Source organism: Mustela nigripes, chromosome 1, assembly GCF_022355385.1.
Source record: "Mustela nigripes isolate SB6536 chromosome 1, MUSNIG.SB6536, whole genome shotgun sequence".
Lineage (NCBI taxonomy): Eukaryota > Metazoa > Chordata > Mammalia > Carnivora > Mustelidae > Mustela > Mustela nigripes.
This window is the reverse complement of record NC_081557.1, coordinates 170,211,822-170,230,313: the sequence shown is the minus strand read 5'-3', so window position 1 is coordinate 170,230,313 and position 18,492 is coordinate 170,211,822. Positions and strand designations below refer to the sequence as shown.

Here is an 18,492-nt window from a genome sequence, read left to right as displayed (position 1 = left end):
TAGGCTCAGGTCATGATCCTGGAGTCCTGGCATCGAGTCCCGCACTGGGCTACCTGCTCAATGAGGTGGGGAAGGGGGGAGTTCTGCCTCTCCCTCTGACCCTCCCCCTACTTGTGCTCTGACAAAGAGATAAATAAAATCTTTTTTAAAAAAATTATAACAGGCCAAAGAAGATGGGGCAAGGCTTTTGACTAAATCACCAACCTTTACTTCTGTAACCATTCAAGCATGTTACAATTTTAAATTATACACGTTTATTTCAGTTCAGATTTTCACAGATTAAAAGATTGCATTTTATTAGAATCAATTTACAGGCAGTCTGTTGCAATGATTTCTCATGGGGAAAAGAGAGAGACAGACAGACAGACCATCATCACTGAGATTCTGGATGTGAATGAAACCTCTTCCCGCAAACCAAGCACTTGGAGACAGGCCCACCGACAGCCCGAGATGGGTAAAGACATGACGTCTCAGGTTGCGCCCCAAATACACGGTAAGGCTTGCAGCTGCGGGGAGCAACTGTTCTCGGCCAGGCCAGGTGCGGGTGTTGCTCACGGCGGCACCTCCTAGCCACGCCACCGGCAGCTCCTCACGCTCCCACGCGGGAACACCCAACACAGCAGCACCCAGAGCAAGTGCCGGCCCCTCCACAAGTGAGGGAATTTGGGCACTTCTTGACAAAAATGGTAAGGTTTGCTCCAAGGCACTGAGGGTGTAAAGCTTTTCAGAAAATACACAGAAATGAACAGACTGAAAAAGGGAAATCAGTTCTCAATGGTGGAATCTGCCATTAAGACAAGTAGTGTAAATAATTACGTCAGCTAGATTATAATCAAAATGCACATCGAACAGACTGTGCTGTGTGAGGGAATGTCTGACCACAGAACATTCCCGTGGGCACTTGGGGGAGCTGCTGGCACGTGCCTCCGGGGCTTCCTCCCGGAGCCAGACAAGCTGAGCCTCACTTGTACTTGTAATAACCTTCGCCAGTCTTCTTGCCCAGCTTGTTCTCCGCTACCAGCTTCTTCAAGGACGGGACAGGCTGAAACAAGGGGTTCTTTGGATCTACTTCATACCATCCTATTGAGAGGAGGGAAAAGGGCTTAGGATGGAGCGCTGGGATTATTTTGACACCTCAGCATCCCTAGGGCAAGGCAGGGGCTGGAGCTTGGGAGAAGGGGCCCTGCTCTGCTGTGGCAGAGGCAGGAGGCCACTGGGAGGACACAGCCGGACAAACCGTGGCTGTCACAGCTGGCTTCACGTGGCCCCGCCACTCACGCAGTCTCCTCCTGGAAATGCTTGATACCCACAGTCCAGGGACAAACACAGAACCAGTGACTCTGCCCCCTGGACTCCTCAGTGGCACCACGAAACGACTTCTGGAGTACATGTTAAAAACTGGGATTTGCTGCCACTGGGATCTGGCAGGCTCATTAAATCCAAAAGTTCACGCTTCACTTAGAGCCCTCCTTGTTCCCCACAAATACTTGGGTATTCTTCATGAGAGGTGGGAGCAGGAGCTACACTAAACTTTAGGAGACCAGTTTTCATAATTATCTTTACCGTCTTCAGAGCCACTAAATAGATATATTATTGTCTTTAAAGGAGGTTAGAGCTCCACAGAAGTGGAGGTCACACAGATGAGCATTTATGATGGAAAGACACAGTGTACCAATAGCCGCTTCCAGTGCGATCCTATCCCACAGAACCATTAGCGGAAACCGGGGAAGGGGTACACGGAACCGGTCAGTGCCATATTTGAAACTTCCTCTGAATCTATAATTGTTTCAAGATGAAAAGTTTTAAAAATAAGCTACCCTGTGAGGAGATGCTGGCAAGCACATTTTTCCTTTTCCTGCCATCTTTTAACTTGAATCTTTAAGTTGGTGGGAAAGAACTCTGGAAGGTCTGAAGTTACGGCTGTGAACAGGCACTGTAATTCACGGTCAAAAGAGACTACCTCAACTGCATTACAGAAAGATAAGAGAGAAGTCCAATTCCTACCATCCAAGATGAACTTCACAGTATCCAGCCCCACGTAATCGAGAAGCTCAAATGGGCCCATGGGGTAACCAGCTCCCAGCTTCATGGAAGTATCGATGTCCTCCTTGGATGCATCACCTGAGGACAAGAGGGCAGCACTGAGCCATCACTGTATTTCCCACGGTTCTCCTTGTCACACTGATAACCCCAGAATTCAGTTTTGCAAATTTGCACATTCAAAAAACATCCAAAGTCAGGATTTCTAGCACTGGTAAGATTTCATCACAGAGGTACCCACCAAACACACCACAAGATTTCCAAAGCCATTCCGCCAAGCTGTTCTGCAACGTCCATTCGAGAGCACTGCTACGGTGCTGACGCAGGGAGAAGGCCCTGGTGGCCTGGAAACATTAGTTATTTTTAATGGACTGGGATTTCCCAACATCACTTAAAGCTTAGAGCATCATTTTTACTGATAAACAGGACCTTTTTAAAACAGGAAAGAACAAACCTTTGTATTTTTATATGTATTATTATGCATGTTTTACTTTTCCAGCATTCTTGGTTTTACAAGTAATGAGTATTCCTCTGGAATTCCACTCCCATCAACCCTTTAGTCAAGATAAAGTTCAAAAAGAAGCCCAAATCTGATTTAGAATTGCCACTCAAGTTTGAGTTTCGTAGACTAGGATAAAAGCCAATGTGCTTTTTCCTTGGAATTTTACCCTTCACTCTTATGGTCCTCGGGCCACAAGTTTCTCAGACAACCTGGTTCCTTTTCTCCAAAATGAGGAATGGGAATAGTCTATAACAAGCTTATTTTATGTAGAATTTTGTTCCAAAATATAAAGAAATGGTGAATTATACCAGAGCTAATTGAAAGGAGAAAAAAGTTCAAATACTCCAAGAGAATTTTATACCTGAACATGTTTCAGATTTTTAGACATGAATAATAGGAGCTACTTGTATGTATATGTATGTATATATATATGTATATACAGATATATATGTATATACATATGTGTGTGTGTGTGTATGTGCGTGTAGTTAAAAGATTTATTTATTCACTTTAGAGAGAGCACGAGTGAAGCAGAACTCTGGAAGGTCTGAAGTTCTCTGAGAGAGAATCCCAAGCAGACTCTGTGCTGAGCACAGAGCCTGAAGTGGGGCTCAATCTCATGATCCTGAGATCCTGCCCTGAGCTGAAACCAGGAGTTGGACACTTAACCAATCACACCACCCAGGCACCCCCACACTCTATTTTTTAAAAAGTCTATGAAATACAGTTGAAGGTGATTAAAATACCAACTGATTATTTCCTATGGGTGACATTATTAGTGCTCCAGTGATTTGTCAACCAGGGGTGCTGAGAATCACAATTTTGAGTTTTAGGCTATAAGAAAGCAAAAAGAGCAAAAATGATCAAATACATCAGCTTCAGGTGGCATCCTTCCTTCCTTCCTTCCTTCCTTCCACTTTTATCTATGTCTGCTCCATACCAGGCACCAGAGACTTAGGATGAGACAGAGAAACACCAGACCACCACTCAAGTACTCATGATATAGCGGGACGACTCAGATATGTAAATCAAAAACTTCACCAACCCCCTGTTGAAGATTCATGAAGACCAACACGTCTCTGCATGGGCAAAGGTGAGAGATTTAACTGCAGTGCCCACATTTCACCAAAACCCACTCACAGAGGCCCAGGTCCTGGAGGATGAAGAGAATCCCAAGGGACGGGCAGGCAGGAAGAGCATGCCAGGCAGAGGGAAAGGCATGCACCAAGGAGAAATGAGCAAGAACACAGCAGTTGATAAATGGATTCTGCTCAGAGGCCTTCACTGGACCCTGAGACTTCTGTGGTGTTAAGAGTCAGAATGCTAAAAGACCACCCAGCATGTGCCTCTCCTGGCCCAGCACCTGCTGCTCCCTGAGCCTACGGTCCTCCCTCCTCCAATATTTGACATTTGCTTCCTACATGCCTCTGCTCAAGTGTCCCTTCATCAGAGCACCCCACCCTCTCCTGCATATAAACTAGCAACTGTAAGAACTCCAGGCTAGGACTCCCGCCATCCTCTTCCCTTTATCTCTCTCCAGATTACTGGTCACAACCTAACACGGTATCTACTGCTTCATTCGCTGTGGATGGCTCCCTTCATTAGAATATCCGCTCCTGGGAACAGAAATCTCGTAGCACAACAGTCCCAACTTACCTAAAGCCATTTTATCAAATCTATATTCAAGGACAAACAATGAACCCTGGAGGCAATTCTGTAATTCCAAATTCAGAGACTCATGTGAAGACTCTTTTATTTCAAAAAACAGTATGAAGATAAAGCATATCAAAGAAAAAAGATCTAAGGGCGCCTGGGTGGCTCAGTGGGTTAAGCCTCTGCCTTCGGCTCAGGTCATGATCTCGGGGTCCTGGGATTGAGGCCTGCATAGGGCTCTCTGCTCAGAGGGGAGCTTGCCTTCTTCTCTCTTTCTCTATGCCTGCCTTCTGCGTACTTGTGATCTCTCTCTCTGTGTTTCAAATAAATAAAAATAAAATCTTTAAAAAAAGAAGAATCTAAGTGGTATTACAGTCAGCAACTCTAAAAATTCTCAGTAATACAGAGCAAAAGAGGCAAAAAGAGGGAGAAATAAAGCACACAGATTGCTATTCCATGTGGGAGTTAAATATGGAACTGTGCTTTAGACCAATAATTCCTAAACTTGTAGAGAATCAAGCACTTCACTGAGAAGAGGACACCTGCCCCAAATAAAACGCAAACACAAAACTTCACATCAACTTCAGGAGGTTCATGGGGCTTCCCACCTCTCCCCAGTTAAGAGCCCCTAACTCAGTGAGCCCCCAGGCCTCCTGCTCAGTGGGGAGCTGGGAGCAGCCGGAAGTGTTTCCTGTTTCCTAGGCTGGCTCACCAGCGCCACCTGCCAACCACTCTTGGCATTAACAACAAACCGGGCAGCACCCCTACTCCCTTCTCCATCAACAGCTCCCTAAGTGCCAGTCCAGGCACTCTGGGCCACGATAAAGAGGAGACACTTCCCAGGCCCCAGAAGAAAAACAGAGTACCCAGCAACAGAGGGACACGCCCTGCCACAGGGAGGAGTGTGGCAACCACCCTGAGGGAGAGTCAAGCTGTAAAGAGAGGGAAAAGAACACAGATCAGGACCAGCTTGGAACCCCAGGAATATCAGGCAGGACCTTGTAATAACAGTGGGAGTAAGGTCCGTTGGCAGAGGGAGAGGCGCAGGGGCAGCAAGGGCAGAGGGGAGGCTGAGAGCAGCTTCTCCGGGAAGGGAACTGTATCCGGTGGGCTACGACAGAAACACCGAACAGGTCTTGAGCAGAGGAATGACAGGGCGCAGCGTGTCACGCTGTGATGGGGGCCCCCACCAGCCCAGTGCTCCCAGAAGAGCTGCCTGGGGCTTGGCAGGAAGGGGCCTCCAACAGGTGTGGCAGTCTGTGCACCAGCCTGCTCAAAGATCTGGACAGAAAGCGGCCGGGATGAGGGGGACCAACTGCACCCACTGGGCCCCGCATTACAGCACGAACGCGTGAGAGCCACGCAGAGTGAGGGCAGAAGCCAAAGGACTGAGAAGGCAGGCCCGAGGAAGAAGCCAAGAGGCCAAGAGCATCAGAGAGCAGTGGCGGGGGACAAGACGCAGTGTCCCCAGATGCCCCAGGGAGCTGGCCAGCAGCGCTAGTGCAGGGCCCTCAGTCACCCAGGGGGCCTGAGCGGCCGTGACAGAGGTGACTGCTCTAATGCCAACACAGCCCCCCAAGGGGCCTCCCCTACTCGGAGCGGCACGTCGTCAAGCTCTGCACATAGCACACACAGCCCAGCTTGACAGGCTCTGTGAGGGACCAACTGTGCACGTCCCCAGAATGCATGTTAACCCCCTGCCCCCAGGATGAGATGAGATCATGGGTGGAGCCCCATGAAGGGATGCGAGCCCTTCCAAGAGTCAGGAGAGCTCATTTCCCCTCTCTGCTCCCTGCCATGTGAAAATACGAGGCGGCAGCCGTGTGCGTCCCAGAAGAGGCCCTCGCCAGAATCCCAGCATCTGGCACCCCGGCTTCCAGCCTGTGGAGCCGTGAGAAATCTGAATGTCTGTTGTTGATATACCACCCAGTCTGCAGGACTGGTGTTACCAGGGCCCACACCGACCGAGATGGTGTCATACGTAGAGGAGCTCCCTGGAGAAGCTAGAAAGAGGCCGGGCAAAGCCAAGTGTCAGAGTGTCTTCGCTGCACAACTCCGCTGCCGGCCCCGAGCTTCCTCGCCGTGTGTGGGAATGTGCGGCAGGTAGGGTCTCCTCGCCCTCCCGGACGATGTGACAAATGAACAGGCAGGGCAGACAGGAGAGGAAGGGTCCAAACTAGTTCAGGTTTCAGAGGCGAACTGACGCGGTTCCACCAGGCGCTGAGAGTGGGCGCCCCTCTCACCGGGCCGGAAGGGGGGCGGGGGGCAGTGGAGACCGGGCAAAGGGGCCTGGTAATTAGCCCGAGGTAGGATTCGTGGAGTCCAGACCGCAGTGTGCCTCCCGGGCCACACGCCCACCCCACACATGGCCCTAGCTGCTCCCGAAGCCAATGCTCCAGCTCCCAGGCTTCAAGCAGCCGCGGGGATAGAGGCAGAGGGGCGAGCAGTGCCGTGCTGTCCTGGGCAGCACGGTGGGCAGTGTCTAAGAACACGTCCACCGGGGCTCAGACCCCCCCTATCCAGCCTCACCTCACAGGGCAGGGTGGGGGGTGCTGATGAAGAAGGTCAAAGCGACCAATGCCAGTGGGAGGGAGCAAAAGACAAGAAAACGCCTCTCCACTTACGATCAGATGCAAGGCGCATCCGAAAATATACCAAAGTGACAGTATGTTTTAGTGAGGAAAAAAAACCTTAAGAAGTAGATTACCCGCATGCTACATTCTAAAACATTACACTAAATAACAAACAAACAAAAAAAACACCTGCCTTTCAAAGTAGGGTAAAATGCTTCACACACTCTTTGAGGTGTAATTAGGCATATTTGTTGATAGATAAACACAGAAGTGTTGGTTTGATCTTAGAGCAAAAGTGTGGCAAATGCTTCCATAAAACAGAGGCAAGTTTTAATATTTAAAGCAGATTTTGAGGAAGCAAATGTGCTTTCATCTCTCTGAAGAGCTGGTATAAATATTTTGTTTCAAAAATGACATTCTCAGGAGCGAGCATTTGTGAATGAAGTAATTGAAAACAATTACACTTGCTTTTTATCCAGTCCTATTAAGGCCTATTTGCCTTTGAAGCTGACATGATAGTTACCTTTCCAGAAATGTGGTAGGGAAGGGAAGCAGGAAAATGCACACCATTTTATAACCTTGGACCATGTCCCAAGTTCTATAATTTTATAACAGGGGAAATCTTTCTTTGTAAACCAACAAGTATTGAGAAAAACATTTGAGACCATTCTTAAGGTTAAAAAGAAATCATCAAATCACCATGGCATCACTTAGTAAGATGGGGAAGGCCCTTAGAAATAGTCATTGTCCCCTATTAGCCTTGTCACTTACCTCCCATCATCTATCACAGAGTCAAAAATTTCTGAACTTTAAGGATGTTAAAGGTCCCTTAGTCCAGTGATTTTTACACTATTACTATTTTAAGCAGGAAACTTCATCAAAAGCAGAGATTCGGGCTATAAATCCGGGCTGGTCATGCAGCTGCTCTGGCTGACTGTAATTGGGTGCTTGGGGGGAGAGGGGACATTCCAGAGCCACATCTCAGCAGCTCAGAGGCCTCACAGGGAACCCAGAGGGGCAGGGGGACACAACAACAAAGGTCCTGGGGTCCAGAGGGAGGTTGATTCACAGAGCTAAAGGAATAGAAGCACCTCCTATACCCTGCATGGCCTCACCACTTCCACAGGACTGCTTGAGAACCAGGGAGCAGCACCGAGAGCTAAGACCCACTGTCCCCCAGCGCAGATCAGGACAGCTACCTCGTTCGTACAGCCTGACCGCTTCCATGAGGTATGGCACCAGCAGACGGTTCACAATAAACCCCGGAGTGTCCTGTTTTAGGAGAGAAAAATCAAAGACAGGTGAATTTTCACTGAACTTGACCTTCTGCAAGTCAGCAGACTGCCCCTTCTCTGCATCATATGACCTGCACTGACAAAACTCAGCGTTCTCAAGGTTTCTTTTGAACTCCCAGCATGGCCCTACTTCTATGGTACATGACAATTTATCCAACAGTTCTAATGCTTTAAAAAAATGAAATAAGATCAAGCCTAGATGCCCTCACTGCAGGAATCCTGAAATAAAGGCAGATGAAGGCAGAGAGGTCACTGGAAAGACCGCAGCTCGGAGGGCAGGCCGTCTTGGCTCGAATGCTAATAGTTTCTGACACTGAGATACTCTGAAATCAGGCTCATCACGGGTGAAATGAGAGTCATAATTTCCACAAGTTGTGAAGACAACTCAGAAAACACACAAGATGCTATGCACACGGCCAACCCTCAAACGGTAGCCCCTTCACCCCTCTCCCTGCCAGGACCCCTTTCAGGGCTCTGGAAAGAGCACGCACCACCATCTGCACGGGAGCGCCACTGCCTGGACTCCCAGCTGCCATCTTTGGGCTACTTGGGCTGTTCTCACACTCCAGGGCACTGTGCCAGGCAGTGCAACTGGGGACAGGTGCCAGGGCAGAAGGTCCCTGCACCCCGGATGACCCCCTGCCCCGAACAACACACCCCTTTCGATTTCCTCATCATTACCATGCTCATCAGCTCTCCTGGAGGTCTCCTGTGGGATGTGGTTTCTCTGGGGGAATCTGTGAGGCAGGCTGGGCTGGTAATTTTTTTTGGTGTTATTTCTATGAAGCTGATTACCACTAAGTAAATGGTATGAATTTAAACAAAAGGCTGCAATGTTCCTGCAAACAGAACTCCTCGCTATTGCCCTGGGCCCTGTGTTCCCTTTCTAGTACACACACTAGGCCCTCAATAAATGTACAAATGAAAGCCAGCCTGCCCCCCTCATTAGTCTAAACTAGCCTGACTGCATGCTGTGTAAACTAGGCAGTAAAGCCACTGGATTTGTCCCTCCTGTAACTCTGCACAAGCAGAAAGCATGTCCTACTCCTAGCTCCACAGGACCACAGGGATGAGCAAAACAGCTGCATCAGCTTAACCACAACTGTATTAAGGAAAAGATGCTGACTTTGTAACTAGGGCCAAAGTGCTTTTAAACCTCAGAAAGTTTACTGTAGAAGCTCAGGACAGGGCAGATGAAGCACACTTCTACAAGGTTAGAAGTCAGAAAGTACCCTGGGGAAAATGTTTGCTCCAATCAGAATACATGGAGTTTTATACAGTTAATATCCACAAAGCTCAATACCAAAAAAGTGCTAAAACTCACGAAGTATTCAAACTCACTAGTAATCAAAGTTGTTCTCATTAGAATAAAATGGCATTTTGCCAATAAGATTACTGGCAAAAGGGTTTTTTCCCCCTCATGCTAATATTCAATGCTGCTGCTGATTCAGAGACATGTACTCTCACGATATTGATATGTAAATTGTACCGTAAAGAGACACAGTCCCTTAATAAAGCAATTTAACTTTATGTAATCAGATGCATTATACTTTTATACTCATTTATTAAATATGCTATATTTACTTTACTATGTGCCAAGCACTGTTCTATGTACCTTATAAATATTAATCCATTTTCTCCTTATGATAAACCTGTGAGATAAGCACTATTATTACCTTTACCAGGGGGAAGAGGACACTGAGACCCAGAGAGGTTAAGTAACTTGCCCAAGATCATACAGCTAACAAGTGCCAGAGCCAGGATGTGATCCCAGTCATGCTGGCTCCAGAGTCCATGGTCTCATGCTTTCCACACCACGTTCTCAAGAAGTCTCACTATGAAGAAACACACAGTCCGGGTGCATCAGCATCATCTGCTATGTTGTGTGTTGGTCTGCTGTGATCCTACAGGCCAAATCCAGCCCCCAGCCTGCCTCTGTACTGTTCCACCACCTTGACACAGCCATGGGCCCTGTGTGTACTGTCTAGGCTGCCCCCCCGCCGCTCCACCCACCCCCAACAACAGAGCCGAGTAGTTAGAGCAGAGACCACATACCGGAAAACACTATCTGGCCCCCTGCAGGGAAGTGTGCTGACCCTTGTTCTTCAGGGTTGCCTTACACTGTCTGGACACTTCAAGAGCCCGAGTAACTGACCCAAAAAGCTGGAAGGTATCACCCAGAAAGAGTTCTGAACATGATGTAACAAGGCAGTTTTATGAGATCAGGGAGTTCTGATTCCTGCATTTGCGGGGGCCACTCCAGTGGAAGAAGGGATCCTCACTCTCTGTCAATGAATGATTATGCTGCTAAGGACAATCACTGCCTGCCCCACATTTCCACTTTCTTATCTAGTTTTTCATTCACTACACACAGATGCTCTTTCTCACACCGTTACTACTTTCTGCCATGAACAAAGCATAACCCAGTGAGAGAGTGCAACTTCTGGCTATTTATTGGACTTAAAAAAAAAAATCCAGTCAATGTAAAACCACTAAACAGGGGTACCTGGGTGGCTCAATCATTAAGCATCTGCCTTTGGCTCAGGTCATGATCCCAGGGTCCTAGGATCGAGCCCCACATCAGGCTCCCTGCTCAGCAGGAGCCTGCTTCCTCCTCTCCCACTCCCCCTGCTTGTGTTCCCTCTCTTGCTGTGTCTCTCTCTGCCAAATAAATAAAATCTTTAAAAAAACTAAAAAAAATTAAAAAAACTAAAAAGGAAAACCACTAAACAAATCAAAAGTGAGTGCTAAAAAATGAGACTCCCTAATAAGGCTACTCTCCTGGACGGGGGGACAGGCACGTAAGCCTGCTCTCTCAAGCCTATGGGTGGGGGCCATGCCGACGGAGGACTCATTCAGAGGATTCAGAAACAGACCTTTCCACAGAAAAGAAGTGACAGAAAAGAGTATGGTCAAAAAAAGAGATGCACACTTACAAGACTTTTTAACAGTATGGCACAAGTGCCCATTTAGAAAAGTATAAGTATAGCAGAAGTATAGTCCTGAGCCTTGGGAGGACTAAAGAGGAGCTAGAGGCAACGGAGACAGAAGGAGAATGACCGCAGGTGACAGCAGCTGGGGTCATTTCACTTACACCAACGGAGTGCTGGAGTGTGGCAAGAAGGGAAGAAAGGTGGGATGCATGCTTCCCACAGAGCCCTGCTTCTTAATGAAAAACAAGACACAAAACCATAATGCCACACTCCCTGAGAAACAGCTTCATTAATCCCACTTGGGGAAGTAGGCTCTTCCCCTCTCTCGTTATTTCCCTAGCAACCTGTTGCGCTCTTTCCCAAAGTGAGGCGCTGGTTTTCAGTTTGGGGACACACATGTCTACCACGTTGTCGCTGACACACAGGCTCCATGGCTCCCCCAGACCCAGCAGAAATTAAAGCCAATGGGACCACATAAACCATTTATGGAAACATAGCAGCCCATCCACAGACAAAAGCCAAGACCCACTCTCCTCAACTGAAGCCCTGGCTCTCCTCAGATCTCAAAGGATCTATCAGAGAGCCTCGGGCAAGGCTTTGGGTCCAGCTCCCTTGCCAGCAAACTAGAGAAGAGGCCCAGCTTGCTCTTCCCAGCCCCCAGACAGCCCTGTCATGGGAGTGTCCCCAGACCTCACATCCTTCTATAGATGAATTCTACCCCAAATGAGTCAGTTCTGAGGAAAATCACCCCTTTCCCAAAGTACCTATACACTACCTTGCAAGAAACAGGATGCTTTCCCAAGGCTTTGGTGAAGTCTATCAGAGATTCATAAGTCTTCTGGCTGGTCATTGGTGTTTTAATGACCTGGAAATGCAAAGCAGAGGATTATGACCAGGGAGTCAGCAAACAATTGCCACAGAACAATTCAAGAAAATATTGATGTAAAGTGTCGATACAGAAGGGGGTAAAAATAGTTTTAGTTCCATAATATAAGAATCTAAACCCAGAAACAAAGCGTTTACCAAAATGTCCACATTAAGACAGTGAAGAACTAGGGGTGCCTGGTGGCTCAGTCCATTGTCTGCCTTCGGTTCAGGTCATGATTTCAGGGTCTGGGAATTGAGCCCCACATCAGGCTCCCTGTTTAGCAGGGAATCTACTTCTCCCTCTATCCCCCCACTTCTTGTGTGCACTCTCTCAAATAAGTAAAATCTTTCAAAAAAGGATAATGAAGTACTACAAAATGTACAAAATCAAGGCTTAAAATATAAATGTGTATGTGTGTAGGAGAGTTTTATAGACTTTCTCCCTGAGACAGACCTGGGTTCAAATGTCCATCACACCACTTACTGGCTCTGTGACCCTGGGCACATTTCTTGAAATTGAGATGACACTAAGTTCACTCTCCCCACCTCAAGCAGCTGAGGTGAGGTGACAATGGTTTAGATCAGGAAGGGAAGCATTAAAGGTAGGAGGCAGAAAGTGCTCAGGAAATGCTGACTTTGATATTGTTTTACTCAGTACTGTTACTATACTTCAGGGAGGTAATGGAGGTCTATGGAGTATGACAAGTGCCCTTATAGCACTCTGCCTGGAGTGCCATCTTCTGGTCCAGATGGGGAGACTGTGCCCCCAGAAAACAGAGTGATTTACCCAAGTTACAGCTGTCTGGACACTGAGATGAGTATTCCACTGCCACACCCCAATACTCTGCCCCCAGTACTCCACTCTCTCTCGCACAGATGCCCCAAGAACAGGCTTATCCTAGAGGAAGGTTTCCACTTCCAGGACACAGTTACCCCAGGCTGGGCCTACCACCTGACATGCACCTGGGGAAGGCTCCTGGCAGCCCGCTGGACCCCAGAGCTGCAAGCAAGCAAAGGCCCAGCTGCCCTGCTCACAGAGGCCGCTGCCACTCTGGGAGGTCTCACCAACTACCTCACCTGCAGCCAGCCCCAGGACACAGTTAGCACACCTGTCAGCAACTAGATTTTGGCAAATGGAAAGAGACCCAGGTGAATTAAAACTTAAAATTTAAAAAAAAATTATATAAAATATATATATATATATATATATACACACACACACACACACACACACACATACATATATATATATGTATATATATATATATATGATGTAAATGACTGTAAAGGAACTTCAATGGGAGTCAAAACAAACAGGCTTGGCTTCTACTTTAGACCCTTTATATGAGGTGAGACAACTCCGTCAACCCCCGTGCTTCACCTCTCTACTATGAAACAGGGATAATGGTATCTGCCACATCCTGCATCTTGCAAGAGGGCCATGTGGCTTAATGAGCTAGTGTCTGTGCAGGATGAAAGGTGCCATATAAATGGAGAGAATTACCACCACCCGTCTTTTAATGTGATCCCAGTTTGGGGTGTGGCTGTATGTTATGACATTAAGTGAATGAGAAGCACAGACAAAAGCACCAGGACGATGGGGATGAGGAATGGGAGGAGATGGACCAGAAACTGCTCTGCAAACACCTTCAACCCAACAGCAATCCGAGAGTAATGCAAAAGGAGGTGTGAAAAGGTCTCCAGCAGAATCCTGCAGATTGAACTAAGACAAAGGCTGCTAATTATAGAGTTTCAAATGTAATTTACTGATTTAAAGGAGTCAATAGTAAAGATTTTTTAATAAGAGGAGGCATATTTATTCGCCCATTCAACAAGCAGTCATGTGCTACAGATATTCCGTTTATAGCTCCAATACAAAGTCTGGAAAAATACACCTACATACATACGTGTGAGTCCTGTCCCAAGCAGAGCAGAAAGGCTCAACTTAGGACATGATTCACTGTCATGCTCACCACCAGCGACACATATGTGAACACCCAAGAATAAAAACTGAATAAAGAGTACTTTTAGAAAACATTTTCTAGAAAATGGTAACATATGCTAAGCATTGGCCTTTAACAACCAACACCCTACCTTCCCAAAGACACAGGCCTACACTATTACATAACTGCAGAAGAAAACAGCATTAGAGTCTAAAGGAAATGTATACAATGTGTCTTTATCTCCAAACACATGTACCTGACACAGTAACTAGGAAAGTGATTAGTCCCTAAGCACCGAAAGGTTGAAAATTCCATCCCACTTCTTTGGTCTTCTCTGCTTCTTTTATTGCCCCCCACCCCCCAATTCTTCAACTTCTTCAAAAACTTCCTTCATACGGGAGAGTACTCGGGAAGCAGCTGAGGAGCAATGCTAGCAGAACAGATAAATTCCTACCACAGACAGCTCAGAGCTGTCTTTGAGAGAAAATTTAGGACATACAGTAGTCATTAAAAGTGAATTAGAATTAGAGGGGAATGCTTAGGCAGGGGATGCAGGGGTAAGGGCACGCGAGATGAAGGATGGAAAGGGCTGGCAGGAGAAGGCACCAGGGGAGAAAGCAAACCCCAAGACTCTCCCAGGGAGCCCCGGCCCACGCCCGGAGGTCTGCCTGGCTTCACATCCCCCACACTTCGCACGGCAATAACTCTTCAACCCCAGAACAAATGCTACTTTAACAGCGGTTACTCCTCAGACCCTATAATTAGCCCCCTGTAAAAGGCAAGTTGCCACATTTCAGGTGCAAATTGTCTATTGTGACTCGTCTCCCTGTACCCAAGTCTCCAAGCAAGCAAGCAAGCAAGAAAGCGGAAGTGATCCCAACAGGATCATCAGGGGCCCCACTCCCCTCCAAAGGTCTGTGCTCAGGAGGTTCAGGCTATGGAGAGCTGCTTGAACAGCTACGATCAAAACACTGGGAGATGGGCCTCATCTGGAGACAACAGTAAGGCCTGATTACCTGGGCCAGAATTCACCCCAGTGACAGTGGACTAGGGGGTGCAGTGGCTCCTGTGTTAAAACAGGCTGATAAAATTCCATTCACAGCCTGGAGCATACTGACCTCACTGAGACCATATGAACACGTGTGGCTCTGGCCTCTGTGGCCTCCAAGAGCCAGTGGTCTGCAGTGCTGTCTTCCCAGTCAGACGCCTCTTCCTGTACTGCCCAGCCCATATGGCACAAAAAAGTAAATGACATCCCAAGAGTTAGGATCCCTCCCGGACCTCACTGGTCAGACCACCGGGCTGCAGAGAAACAAAGCACAGAGGCCTCCCTACATATCAGGGGCTCTCTCTTCTTCTGGCTCCGTGCCCCAAGACACCTTCCACCCACCCAACAAAATCCACCTGGAGCCACCACCCCCCCAGATGGCAGAAGGGGCATGAGTCTGAGAGCAGGACTGGCGGAACTGGCGAGGCAAGCAGACGGACACAAGCACACGCCCACCAACCTCCACCAGCTTCATCATGGGCACCGGGTTGAAGAAGTGGAGCCCGGCGAATCGGTCCTGTCTCATGGTGGCGTTGGCTATGTTTGTGATCTGCAGAGAGGAGGTGTTGCTGACAAAGATCGTGTGTCTGCGGAGAGAGAGACAGTGGAGTGTCGGGATGAGTCCCGTCTTTTGCAACAAACAGGACTGCCCTCGGTACAATGCATAAGACCACTGCCCACTGCCCAGATCTGCTGTCCTGACCCCTGGAGGAAGTCGGGGAAGAGAGATCTTCACGCAAGAAGCTGAAATCAAGTGACCAGTTTCATTTCAAGGTTGAATCTTTAAATTAGGTAATTTAAACTTACCTGTTTCCGAGGTGTAATCTTTACCAATCTTCCATTTATTTTGGGGAGCAACATGTCTCTACTTGTGTTTGTTAATTTTTATGGTATGTGGGGGAAAATTGAGGTTAATTAAGTAGCAGCCTCGGTCACAAAATGAAACCCCAAGTGAGTACAGATTAATGACAGAAAGGATATGCCACATACCCTCAAAGTCAACAAAAAACTCGAAAAGAACTAAGATCTTTCCCCCTCAAGTGAAAAGCTTTCATGTTCCATTGAATGGGAATTAAAATGAAAACAGAAGAAAAACCAACATGGTCCAAAAATAGTTTTAAGGTTACACAGGTAGATCTGGAGAAGGAAGGATACACGTTCATCTACAAGAAATGTAGCTCAAGGTATTCTGCTTATAAAATCTCTGTAAAAAGTAGGGGTGCCTGGGTGGCTCAGCTAGTTGAGTGTCCAACTCTTGATTTCAGCTCAGGTCATGATCTCAGGGTTGTAAGACTGAGCCCCGCATGGGGGTTAAGATTCTCTCTCTTCCTCTCTCTCTTACCCCAGCCTCACTCACTCTCAAAGAAGGAAGGAGAGAAAGAAAGAAAAAGAAAGACATCTAAAAAAGCAGTACCATCTGTGTGTGTCTGCTAATATAAATTTCTAAAAATTCATATTGACTTAATCCAAATTCAATTTTTAAAGACCACCATAAAGTGGGGTGCCAAAGGCATTAGGGGCAAATCTTGAAAACAAAGACAAGCAAGACTTCTAGGCTTTCCTATAGCGCCACCTTGTGGGTACACAAACATAAAACACCTAATGCTAACGAGAACCAGACGGCCTGGTGCAGGCCAGCAGAGTGGCCCCTGACTGACCCGATTTGGGGGCTCTAGCTTACCCGAAAGGCAATACTACAATCTGCCTGCAATCAGGGGTGAGTCAGGGAGGAGCGGTCGGAGGGAAGAAACACAAGTGTGGCTGGCACAGGTACCATGAGGCTGCACACTGTGACCACAGCAGCAGGTCATGGCACCCCAAGGACAGCAGAAGGCTGTGGCACCCGAAGGCTGTACGGGCAGGGGCTGCTACACTCATACTGGGGTGCCGTCTTATAGAACAACGGAAGGCAACTTCCCTGCAGAGAGGAGAGATGGAAGCACACTGGACAGCCCGTTTCATTAAAGGGTGAAGTTACATCAGAGCCCAGTCCCCAGTGTCTCCAGTTCAAGGTGGTCTCAGTGAACCTTTTACCAGTAGGGGAAAGATGCCTCTTCCTCACAGACCTCTACCTCCCCCTCACCCAATCAGCTAGGCTGGCTCTGCTCCTAATAGCTCTCATACTGCCTTCTTTCCACACAAACACAATGTGCAGACACAGTCAATTTACAGGGGTGCCTTACCTTCCACAAAAAAGTACACCCTCACATTTTCCTTGGACACTGGACTCTTGGATGGTCTTTGGCTTTTCCCTTTCTGACACTCAGGGACCCAAAACACTACTTTCCTCTTACACGTACCAACAGAAAATCGACAGCACAAACACGATGATCACTGGCAACACCCCAAGGCTTAGTGTAGAGAAGACAAGAGGGCGCAGTGGAGACTCTGGTGGAGCAGAGGAGGGAGGACAGGACAGCTGGGCTCTCTGTGGGCCACGGCCCCCCTCTTCATCTGCACTTCCGCAGCCAAGGAAGTCGTGTTCTTTCCTAGGGCGTGTCAGGGGTGCTACTGGGAACCTCACCACTAGAACATGTTCTCCTCTCCCATTACAGGAATCATTGCAGAAATCAACAGTCAAGGATATCTCAATCAAGCTACCTAAAAAGGCAACCACAAAACTGAGTAGGGGATTAATAAAGGGGATCTGAAAGGAAAACAAGAGGGCGCCCGGGTGGCTCAGTCAGTTAAGCGGCTCGCCTCAGCTCAGGTCATGATCCCAGGCTCCTGGGATCAAATCCCACATCAGGCTCTTCTCAGCGGGAACCCTGCTTCTCCCTCCCACTCTCCCTCTGCCTGCAGCTCTGCCCTGTGCTCTCTTGTCAAATAAGTAAATAAAATCTTGTTAAAAATAAAATAAATAAATGAAATGAAAACAAGAGTACAGAGATGGCCAGCTGACAGCCAGAAGCAAGGTCACATCTACAGTGTGCCTCCTCTGGAGTGCCCTTTCATAAGGCTCATCTGTGTGACAGGAACCTAAGCGGAAGAACCTAGCACAGTGCCTGACACACAGGAGGTGCTGGGGAAACTGAGCCAATTCGAATGAATACCCTAAAGAAGTCTGTGCAGCAGGACACTGCTATCCCTGTTGTGCAGATCACTAGGGAAATTCATCTTCAGAGAGTCAGAACGGGGAAGGTCTTAGAAAGGATTTACTCCTAACCCCTCAGTCAAATTACAGATGATAAACACTGATGGCCAGAAAGACTTCATGACTGTCCGAGGAAAGAGAGCAGAGGTGGGGACATGGCCCCAGGCCCCAGGCCCCCGGCCCCCTGACTTTCCCCAACAGTCCTTCCATTACTCACACAGGCACGAGAGGGCGGCCAGACCTGTCATTGTCACCACGGAATGACCAGTATTTCAATAAAGGCCAAACTGCCTGGGGCCAGTGGGGTTCGTGACTTATGAGGAGCAGGAGCCTACTCCGCAGCACGGCGACCTACAGGTGACCAGCAGGGCTCTCCTCTGCGACAGGGCAGGGCTTCTCAGACACCAGGCTATACAGCTATGGGGGCTGCCGTTCCAGCAGGCGGGTATGCGAGCATCCCTCTCCAGCCACTGCTCACTGGCTGAGGACTACTTCTGTCCTATAATCGTACTCTGACTTCAGCTCTATCCAGGAAGCTGGGATA

General features: G+C 48.0%; 1 protein-coding gene across 1 annotated transcript in view; it reads right to left on the bottom strand.

The window, feature by feature from the left end:
* Positions 1-231: 231 nt before the first annotated feature.
* Positions 232-18,492, bottom strand: part of HADH (hydroxyacyl-CoA dehydrogenase) — a 47,392-nt gene continuing 29,131 nt past the window's right edge. Inside the window, exons 4-8 of the mRNA XM_059377030.1 lie at positions 15,315-15,441; positions 11,772-11,861; positions 7,968-8,040; positions 2,005-2,121; positions 232-1,080 (exon numbers count right to left, since the gene is read on the bottom strand). Of these exons, the coding sequence (XP_059233013.1) occupies positions 962-1,080; positions 2,005-2,121; positions 7,968-8,040; positions 11,772-11,861; positions 15,315-15,441 (526 nt within the window). The 3' untranslated portion in view covers positions 232-961. The remainder of the gene's footprint in view (positions 1,081-2,004; positions 2,122-7,967; positions 8,041-11,771; positions 11,862-15,314; positions 15,442-18,492) is intronic.